Source organism: Cydia amplana, chromosome 16 (assembly GCF_948474715.1).
Source record: "Cydia amplana chromosome 16, ilCydAmpl1.1, whole genome shotgun sequence".
Classification (NCBI taxonomy): Eukaryota; Metazoa; Arthropoda; class Insecta; order Lepidoptera; family Tortricidae; genus Cydia; species Cydia amplana.
In genome coordinates, this window is record NC_086084.1 from 2,950,005 (window position 1) to 2,960,816 (window position 10,812).

Consider the following 10,812-nt stretch of genomic DNA (forward strand, 5'->3'; position numbering starts at 1 on the left):
AATATAGAATTTAACTACTGTATAGAAGCTTCACATTCCTTTCCACGCTATGGTTTGTTCCAGCACCGCTAGGTTAGTGGGAATCGTACAGTCAGCAGCACAAGTGTCTAAGCGAGTCAGATGGCTAAAGTCTATTTTTTTATTCCGTAGACTAAAATGACATTTCATAGTATGAACATCATGTGTCATTTCATACTATGAAATGTCATTTTAGTCTACCGAATAAAAAAATAGACTTTAGAATTTCTGTCCACACTCTTATTCCCTAAGCAATAAAGTTGTGTTCAGATCATTTTGCGGGCAGCTTAGCTTTCGCTGCGGACTGTTATGTAGACAAGCGTATAGACTCATTTAGACGGCGCGAGTACTCGCATACGAGTTTAGTTACATTGCGGACTTAACCTTTTCGACGCCGTGTCAAACACAAAAGCTGTCACTCAGACGCCACGTCACCGAAGTGTCAAAACTGAAATTGAACTTTATGCATATGTACCAAGGTCTATGTTGCTCTGTAGTCTATGACCGATTAATCCGTCTTTGGCGTTGGACCTGCGGTGCGTATATATCGGTCATTGGCGTCCAAAAGGTTAAGGTTGACATCCAATGAGGTACGTTGGCCGGTCAAAGTATTTCAAGTTTTCCTGTCGATCCCTACAATTATGTCAAATTCTTGTTTTTATTTTGAATTGTCATGGCCCTTGAAGCCAAATCTCATAGAACAAAATTGTGACAGGAAAATATCTTTGACTTGCTTTGCTTATCAATAACAGGTTTGTAGAAATTTCATCTTGCCAAAATCTCGCTTTAGCTAAAAAAAGTTCTGGGTCTAGTAATGACTCGCATGCGAGTCCTCGCGCCGTCTAAACGAGCCCTAAAGGACATGTCACGCGCGTGTGCTCGAGCAAGCAATGGGGACGGGCCAGGTATCAGGCCTGAGATACACTTGAAATTTTTGCTTACGTAAGTAGGGACAAAGCTATTTGTTAGAATGAGATAACGATATTCATATCTCATTCTGTAGTATAGCTGTGTCCCTACTTACATAAGTAGAACTTAAGTGTATTTTGGGCCTCAGGCTAAGGGCCACCCCACATTTAGCGTCTTTCGAGCGTCGGCGTCTACCGGCGTCTGATCAGCGCTATGGAAAATGACGTCGCTGCGCAGTTGCGTCGACGTTGCGTCGAGCAGCGGCCATAGAGTTGTAGACGCCGACGCTCGAAAAACGCTAGATGTGGGGTGGCCCTCAGTATCAGCACAGTACACTAAGAACAGTAGTGAATCTAAGGCCGCTCGGCAAGTTATTTACCTACTCTTGCGTTGGCGCTTAGGGTTGTCACTTTTATTTTTAGTTAAATATTATTTGCGTATTATGAGTAGCACTAGGTTTCTATTTATATAATATAATGAAATGTTCTCTCAATTCATAAAATAAGGTATAAATTAAGGCCGGTAAGAGCAGGCAAATGCGAGCGTACTCGAATGCGCGCGATCTCAGTCGCGGTACGGCCCACACTGCCGCCACCGTATTCCCCCGTATATTTTGCGAATGTGTGCGTGGCAGCGCGTGCGTACACGGCGCCCGGCGCACACGCACACATTCAAGCGCCGGCAGCGGCACATTTCTATGAAGATTCACTACTGTTCTTGTACTGTGGTATCAGTAAGTATACGTTTACATGAAGTCGTCGTAATCGTCGTCATAGTTGCCGTAGGCGTCGTATTGATTGAGGTGAGCCTGGAATAAGGAAACCGAAACATTAGTTTTATATGTATTTCAACTTAATCATAAAGGGCAGAAGGAAATTATGGTAAAGTTAACACATTCAGTGCCGAAAACCCGATGAACTCTTGGTAGGACAGTAAGACATACTTCAAAGCAGTGACGATATATCATGTAGTAAGTTTAGGATCAATTTGTATGAATAAATGTGTGTGATCAGAAATTGGGTTAGAAGCACGATCTTCATCACGTATTCGTCAGAAGACCGTCGTGGGGTATCATCATTTCACACAATTAACGAATTCAATAGGAAGTATTACTGCAATGTTATGCCGCCAGAGTGCAGCACTAGTGCACATCCTAAACCATAGAGTAACTTATACATTTCACTATGACATTGATGCATCAAGGCGGTTTGTTTACAGGAGGCCGCGAAACGCGAAAATTGAAATTTTGCTATCTGCCTCTCTATCGATCAAATATGCGAAAGTGATACAGAGGCAGAAACCGAACTTTTGATTTTCGTGTTTCGCGGTAGGCCCTGTGATTGTGCTAGTGACGCCCTCTACGCAGAGTTTTGCGTAATATTCCCTATTGATTGATCAAAAGCCGCTGTGAGGTGCGGATTAAGACAAACAACTGCTTGCTATGATATTGGTATAATGCCCGTCAAATGATACATGTGTAGCCTTATATACTCTAACACTGTATATGTGTGGGTAAGGTATAGCACACACTACAAGCAATGTATCAAAAATCGTATGTGATTTGTTGTAAGGCGGTCTTATGGTAACTAGAATTACACAAAACTATAATATGGGTTCATAAGGAGTACACAACTATACTTGGTCAACCAGATCTTGACAGCAGAAAAAGGCGGCAAATTTGAAAAATGTAGGCGGGAAGGGATATCGTCCCATAGAAAATTTGAATTTCGCGCCTTTTTTACTGACAAGATCTGGTTGACCAGCTATAGTTATTCATTTGGCGGACCGAGTCGGCCTGTGTGGACCTGCCTTAATAACTTCACAAACGGAATAATTACGCTAGCTAGGTACTTACATTGTCGCCTTCCACTTTTAATTTCGCTTTGCCCTTGCCCTTGTTGGGTTTCTTGCCCTTATCATTCTTCTCCGCCTTCTGTTTCTCGATGTACAAGTTGTCCACGGTCAGCTTTATCCTCTTTATGTCCAGGGATGACACTGGAAATGTTAAAAAGATTTAGTTATTTAGTTCTTCTGGGCATTTTCCGCTAATCGACAACCAGTGTGCCTATTTCGCGTGAAACAAGGTAGAACTACTCTCGGAAAACATATGTCTCATATGTGTCATATGTGTCATTTAAAGGTATTCTTTCTAGTTTAAATTTAGTTTTTTTGCACCTCCTAATTATATCATTTTTCATTTCTCCACTACCTAAAGGTTGTCTGGAAGAGATCGCTCTTTAGCGATAAGACCGCCTGTTGTTTACCTGTCTTCATGTATTATTTGTGTTTCCATGTATTTCCATTCTGAGGTTGTGCAATAAAGAGGATTTGTATTGTATTGTCTCTGTACGGGAATTCTTTCTAATAACACCTTGTTATTACCATATTTTATGCAAATAAAGAATTTACATTTCATTTTCATTAAAAAGCTTTTGAAGACATTTAGCCGAACGGTGTCAAGTTTCGGCGGTTCCGCGGCCGACTCCCTGACACTGCGGGGTTGCGTAATGCATCGCAATCATAATCGGATTTTTTAGTGTTTAGTTTATATTTTTATAATATGTATGCTAGTTTTAAGGTATTTATGTATGGGACCCTAGTTGCCTGAAATAAAGATTTCATTCATTCATTCATAGAATTTAAACTGTCATCATGAGTCAAACTATACTTCGTTTTTTTTAGGATTAGAAATTTGGTAAACAATCTTGATGTGTCTTTTAATTGAAAAACACTTTTTAAAAATCAATAACTATTACTTATGAAAGCAGAAGACTATAAAAGATCGTATTAGATTCATAATTGTTACTGTAAATATTTACCGTAACTTATTTTTAAAATGTGTTTTTCAATTAAAAGACACGTCAAGATTGTTTACCAAATTTCTAATCCTAAAAAAAAACGAAGTATAGTATGACTCATGATGACAGTTTAAATTCTATGAACTATTCGGAGCGACGTGCGAATCGCATCCAGTGTGATAACCGCCTTAGTCACTCATGCGACATGTTTCGTTCCGTTAATTTTTTAATGATATAAGAGGCAAACGAGAAGACGAATTCCGCCTGACGTTACGTTAAGCAATTACTGTAGCCCATGGACACCCGCAACACCAGAGGCGTCGGAAGTGCGTTGCCGGCCTTTTAGGGAGCTCTTTTCTTACAAGGTCGTATCGGTCCGGAAATACAGCAGGCGACAGTTCATTCCACAGTTTAGCTGTGCGAGACAGGAAGTGTTGGAAGTTGGTAACTAACTAAAATAGACCAGCAGAAGTGGAGATGGACTGGCCACATGTTGAGAGACAAGCAGGAATAAAACCGGCCAAGTGCGAGTCGGACTCGCGCACGGAGGGTTCCGCACCATCAAGAAAAAATAGAGCAAAACAAGCAAAAAAACGGTCACCCATCCAAGTACTGACCCCGCCCGACGTTGCTTAACTTCGGTCAAAAATCACGTTTGTTGTATGGGAGCCCCACTTAAATCTTTATTTTATTCTCTTTTTAGTATTTGTTGTTATAGCGGCAACAGAAATACATCATCATCGCCTCCTAGATAATGGAACCTTTCACACGACTGCACACCAGTACTCTCCAATTGTCCGTTCCCGGACACTCCTTAATAATCTTTTATCTTTTGCACCTGACTGCGACTTGTTTGCCGACCAAAGTCGTAAACTTTTTAAAGATATTTTACGTTTTTGCGAATTAAACATGCAATAGGTAGCTTATTAATCGCTTTATTATTACTTACTTAATTTTAATACTTAATTTTACAGTGCATTGGTGTTAGCTGTAATGCTGTAAAATTTGTTTTCAATAAATATCAATATCAAATATCAATATCATCTGTGAAAATTTCAACTGTTATCACGATTCGTGAGATACAGCCTGGTGACAGACGGACGGACGGACGGACAGCGGAGTCTTAGTAATAGGGTCCCGTTTTTACCCTTTGGGTACGGAAACCTAAAAATGGAGTAAGATCGTAACGGATTGGTACCCAAGACGTTGCACACAGAGTCAGAAGAAACCTCAAACAATATGGGAGGATGAACTCAATCGCGCAGCGGGCCCGAACTGGAGAAGAGTGGCCCACGACAGACCCCAATGGAAAGAGCTAGACGAGGCCTTTGCCAAGCGGCATACTGAGCTTAGAGACATACTCTAACCATAGAGAAAAAATACATAGAGTGCTCACTCCATACATCAGTTTTAGTACCAAAAAGACTATTAGCATCTAGCGTCGAGTAGCGGAACTATCAGTACTGCTACTTGACAATAGATGTAGCAGCGACCGGAAAGTCTTATGCTGTTGAGATAAGACTTTCCGGTCGGTGCTACATCTATTGTCAAGTAGCAGTACTGATAGTTCCGCTACTCGATGCTAGATGTAGACACTGATATTAATAGTCTGAACTGATGTATGGAGTGAGCACTCTTGTCTTACTTATTTCTCTATGCAAAACAAAACTCACAACAAAACCTAACAACAAAACTCAACTCAACACAAAACAAAACTACTTACTCAGAACAAAAGGGCTTAATTTTATTATTATTAAAGCCTTTCTTATACGAACTGTTAACATTTCATTTAACCATCATATGTGTATATATATTTCTACATGCATGTTCGTAAGGTCTTTTTGACCTAGGCCTCTTCCGAATCGCCTTTTTCTAATATATTTAAGTACTCTAACTCAGAACAAAAGGGCTTAATAGATAGATAGAACTCACTTTGAACAACAATATTCTTAACAAGCTCATCGGCAAACTCCGGAAACTCCTCCCTGGCCTTATACAGGATGATCTTTTTGACGAGCAGCTCTCCAAACTCTGCAAACTCCTCCTTGGTGGTCGGGTTGAAGCTGTCTAACTTTCCGACACCGGCTTCTGTGATTCCTGCGGGTAATAACAGTGTGTCAGTAATATTATTATACATAGTTTGGGGATCCTAGAACATGGTCAGGATTATAAACAAGGTGTATAAACTGCTCTAAATTGGCCCGGCCCTGTCATCCTGTTTTTGTACCAATTTTATACTAAATTGACAGATTAAGTCAACGTGTCAAATTGGGACAATATAACACTTTAATCTCTCTCGTTTTGTATATGTCACCGTAAAATTGTAAACACTCGTCAGTTTATAACCTCGCTAGTAAAATTAGTAAAATTATAAACTGACGGTAGGGAGATTATAAGCTAACCTAACTTATGTTAGATAGTAAACTAACGGGTCACAATCTTACTGTGTCATATCATATTATACACATTTTATGACCTTAACAGGTCTAACATGATTAAATTCTATTATTTTACCTTCTATTCAATGTTTCAGCCAGGTTACACTGTTTAGTGGTGCTGTGTGTGTGTGTGTGTGTGTGTGTGTGTGTGTGTGTGTGTGTGTGTGTGTGTGTGTGTGGTCGGATGATAGGTAAAACAATGGAATTTAATCGCGCTAGACCCATTAACATTGGGTATAAATTGGGACAGTCAACATTTTAGTCTCGAGTAAGATTTAGGAATGAGTAATAAGGCTTACCAAAGGTCTCCATAGCCAGACGGAGATCAGATTCCTCTTGTAGCTTCTGTCTCTTGAGCTTCTCCGCAAGCTTCTGTTCGGGCGTCATCTCCGCCTCCGCCTTCTCGGCGGCAAGGCGCTCGGCCTTCTCTCGTTCCAGGCGCTGGAAAATATTATAATACAAGTAACCGTCAAAAACATTTTTCGATATACACTTTTATTGCCGACTGTACTTTGCATATGTCTATCAAGTAGGTACGTCTCGGGACCTTTCAAATGAGCCTAAATTCAATGTGTTATATCTTCCCATTGAAGAGATCCGTTTGCTACTTTCCGACTGCATCATCAGATCAGCTCCATGTTAGCGTATTATTGCATTGTCATCGCAAATACGGAAGTATGCGAAATTTCAGTTCAATGAGACGCCTGGAAGTGGTTCATATTTGAAGCACCATATATACAAAGGGATATACGCACTATACGCAGTGAAGCTAAATAAAAGTGTGTAATAAAAACGTCAGGAGTAGTCAAAATTTACCCTAGGTATTCCGTGCTAAAACGAATTCGTCAAGCATTGCTAAAGGTAACTCAGCTTGGTTTGAGACTTGCCTCAAATGAAGCAAAGATTTATATTGAGTGTAATGTCGAAGGCACAACAGCCGAGCATGCACTGCTCTATCTAGATCTAAAATATTGTATTATAGAGTTTGTGTGTGTGGAATGTATGGGGCCCAATACACGAATCTTCTCTTTCCGAACAGACTATGTATTGGGAGGCTATCCTGTACAAATCTACAGGTTAAAATGTCTAATAGTGAGACATTAGATGCTTGTGGGTTTCAGAAGCTCAGTAATAGGTATATAATTTTAACTGTTTACCAGAGTATTTAATTGAATATAATGTAAGTAACATACAGCGATCACAATAGATCAGCGATGGTCGCAGTGATACATAGGCTTTGGAGCCTTATATAGCCCCTAAGTAACATACAGGCAAAACATAGTGTTCCACAACACGTTTATTTTCTAAGACCAAATTATTCTATGTTTTACGAATAAATGATTTATGATTTTATGATTTTTATGTAACAGATGAGGTACCAACCAAAGCAAGTTACCTAAAAGCATTTAGGCAAGCACAACATAATATGCCTACATGCATACAATGCCTACATTTTTCTTAGCAAAGGTAATTTCTATTTCAGGAGAAAAAGAAATGAACAAATCAAAAAGAGCAGAGACAGAATTATCTGTATTATAGAAATAATTATGTTTTTCTTTGATATGCCTACTTTCAACAGAAAATGTATCTTCATTTACATTAATGATCATAGATAATAATGATTACCTAACTATTTAAAGCTTATGCAAGCCACTGAAGTAATAATGGATACATTAGTAGATAATAGATCTTTTAGTTGTCATTACAAAATAATATTACTTAATGTGCACATCACTTGTGATAACTTGAACATCACTTGTATTATCATTAACAAGTTTATATAAATATACTTTAATTGGGGTAAAGTGCACTTTTTATCCAGTTCTGAGTACATAATCCTACTGATATTATAAATGTGAGAGTTTGTATGTTTTGATATTTTGATCACAAAAACCGCTCAACCACACAAAATACATCATTTAAAAAATACTGATTGAATACAGAACTGCTGAGATAAATTGCTAAGTTTGTTCCACTAGAAGTCAGTCATATTCCAAAAGTCCAGAGCCCATTTAATGTAAGGGCCAATTGTCTATAGAAAGCCGACTATGTATGACCTTTCATCTGACATTGGTTTAACAATTTACGCATTACAGACAGACAGTTACTTTTGATTTAGATTGAGAGTGTGTATTGACAGTTACCACTTAATGCGACACTGTAATTTCTGTACTGAACGAATTGGCTTTTTTCCCCGTAATGGACGGTTACAGTTTACGGTTCAATTTGTAATGGTTAATTGCATTAACAAGAGTGTTAAAGGCTCAAACCATGATTACTAAAATGATGTTTGTTCTACAACATAAGGCCTACTTTAGCCTTGGCAACTTACGACACAAGCATCTTTGTTGCTAAGTTTCACAGTATTTAATCAAGATATGAATGTCTTAATCCAAATAATACCAAGCAAGACAATAGTTATTCAACTGCTAGAGAAAGTAGACATTAATACTAGGCCAGGATAATAAAACTGGTTACTAATTAATAGAAAGGCAATCTGTTGACCTATTGGTGGCTCAATGAATAAATTCCTATGTATTAGCTTACAGTTAGACACCAAAATCTAATCAGTATGATCAATTTATTGTTACTATAGCATAACAATGATTATGTATTATAAATCTATGCTTGCAAAACTTCCTCATAGTAAGTAAGAAACTGTTACTATTTAAAAGTTGGAACTTTGCGTACTTAGGTATTTACAACACATTTTATGACCATATGGGCCATGAATGTACAAATGTACAGATATAAGGCCACTCACCTCTTTCTCAGCTATTTTGTCCGCAATTTTCTTCTTGGGCTTAGGTGGCTGCGGCGGCAGCTTCTCTTCGTCCTTTTTCTCCTCCTCCTCGTCCTCCCAGCTCTCCTGCAACCCCCCAGAGCCAACACGTAAGCAACCATATTGAGGTTATACACCAAATTCTCTCGAAAACTCATCAGAAACACAATTTCTGCGTCACTATCAACAATTTGGCAGTGTCAACTGTTACCTTGACGGTCTCTTCCTCGTCCTCGCCCTCCCATTTATTCGAAGATGTCAACGTGGTCGGCAATTTGGGCTCGAAATTTTCCGCATCTGCAATTAACCACACAATGACACCATACTACTACTGCAACGAAAATCAATAAATCAACGCATTCTCGGACCCTTACCCCACGACTCCTCCATGATTGCGGACACTAAATAGCACCAATCTAATTTTGTTACTCGTTTCACGTGAAGACTAAATCAGAGACAGCGAAATGACTCGCCGCAATGCTTTTTATCACAAGATGTCTCCAGGGTCGACACTGAATTTAATAACGATATTCACTAGCAGATTTTGTCAAACGTTCGACGCTTTTCTACTATGACAACGACCGGATTGAGAAACGATGAACAAATGACATAATTTTGGCGAATTCCCAAAGAAAATAGAATCAGAATTTGATAAGCAAAAATATGACTCCATTGCAGACAGTAATTTCCGAAACACTAAAAAAATCCAATATGGCCGTCCGTCACAATGTTGCCAGTGTCATAAAATAAATTCATTCAATAATCGATTATTTAGGTATCGATACTAAAAGTAAGGCTATCAAACATAGATCTATTTCCTATAGATGTGCGAGATGTGCTATACGCGTGCGCCCGTGAGGGACAGAACATACGCAATGCGACAAAATTACAAACCCGTTTTAACATTCCTGACAACATACCAAAAATTAGCCTACGCAATTGGGTCGAGTTATTTGTTGTCCACCATAAAGCCGTTTCCAGACGAGCTGGGCAAATCGACCGATTTGATCAGGAAAATAATTGGCGCCAATCTCATCTAGCGTCCACACGTACACAATTGAATCACCAATTTGCATTCCATAAATACTAACTTCGAAAATTGGCATTTTTGTGTCCGCGCCTGCTTATTTGATCGGGGAATCAAATTGGCGTTTGCGTCCGCACGGCCTGATTCGATCGGACAATTTCATCAGATTGGCGAAAAATTGTCTCGTCTGGACTCCACTTAAGCCTGGCATCACAAGCACGGAATTTTCCGTACGGAATGACACGTGCAAGCGAGACAGCGCTATGCATTTGTAGAGCGACGTCCCGTTCCTATCAGTCATTCCGTACGGAAACCGAATGAAAATCCGTGCGTGTGCGGCCAGGGACTCGCCCTCGACTATCGACTGTAGCTGTACCAACGATATTGGAGTGTGCGTAACCTTTTTTACACGACTGCCAAAAAAAAAAAGGAGTGTATTGTGGAATAAAGAAACTCACATATAAGTTGGTCAACCAGATCTTGACAGTAGAAAAAGGCGGCAAATTTGAAAAATGTAGGCGCGAAGGGATATCGTCCCATAGAAAATTTGAATTTAGCGCCTTTTTTTACTGACATGATTTGGTTGACCAGCTATACATAGGTACATATTTTATTTTATTATACCTACAGAGGATGCAGTCTACCTCAGCTTTATGCGCGTCTGCAGGCTCCCTGTTGCACACCCGGCGGTACACAGCTCCCAGAAGGCCTACCGCGAACCACGTTCGACGTGTTGCCTCTCTGTTGCACTTGTAAATTCGTACGTAAGTGTGACAGGGAGGCATCACGTCGAACGTGGTTCGCGGTAGGCCCTCAGTTCATATTTTTCGGTAGGCTTGT

At 39.6% G+C, this 10,812-nt stretch overlaps 1 protein-coding gene across 1 annotated transcript; it reads right to left on the bottom strand.

The window, feature by feature from the left end:
- Window positions 1–1,654: 1,654 nt before the first annotated feature.
- LOC134655257 (eukaryotic translation initiation factor 3 subunit J) lies at window positions 1,655–9,644 on the bottom strand. The gene is made up of 7 exons (XM_063510705.1): window positions 9,320–9,644; window positions 9,157–9,242; window positions 8,928–9,032; window positions 6,463–6,604; window positions 5,658–5,822; window positions 2,783–2,922; window positions 1,655–1,735 (listed from the first exon to the last, which is right to left on the bottom strand). Exons 1-7 carry the CDS (start codon window positions 9,333–9,335, stop codon window positions 1,673–1,675), a joined length of 717 nt encoding a protein of 238 aa, XP_063366775.1. The 5' UTR covers window positions 9,336–9,644; the 3' UTR covers window positions 1,655–1,672.
- Between the last annotated feature and the right edge of the window lie 1,168 nt (window positions 9,645–10,812).

Excerpts from the sequence above, each read along its gene's own strand:
- LOC134655257 (XM_063510705.1), bottom strand. Across the intron at positions 5,823-6,462 it reads TCTGGCTATGGAGACCTTTG|GAATCACAGAAGCCGGTGTC; the intron begins GTAAGCCTTATT and ends TATTACCCGCAG. Across the intron at positions 1,736-2,782 it reads TAAAAGTGGAAGGCGACAAT|GCTCACCTCAATCAATACGA; the intron begins GTAAGTACCTAG and ends TCCTTATTCCAG.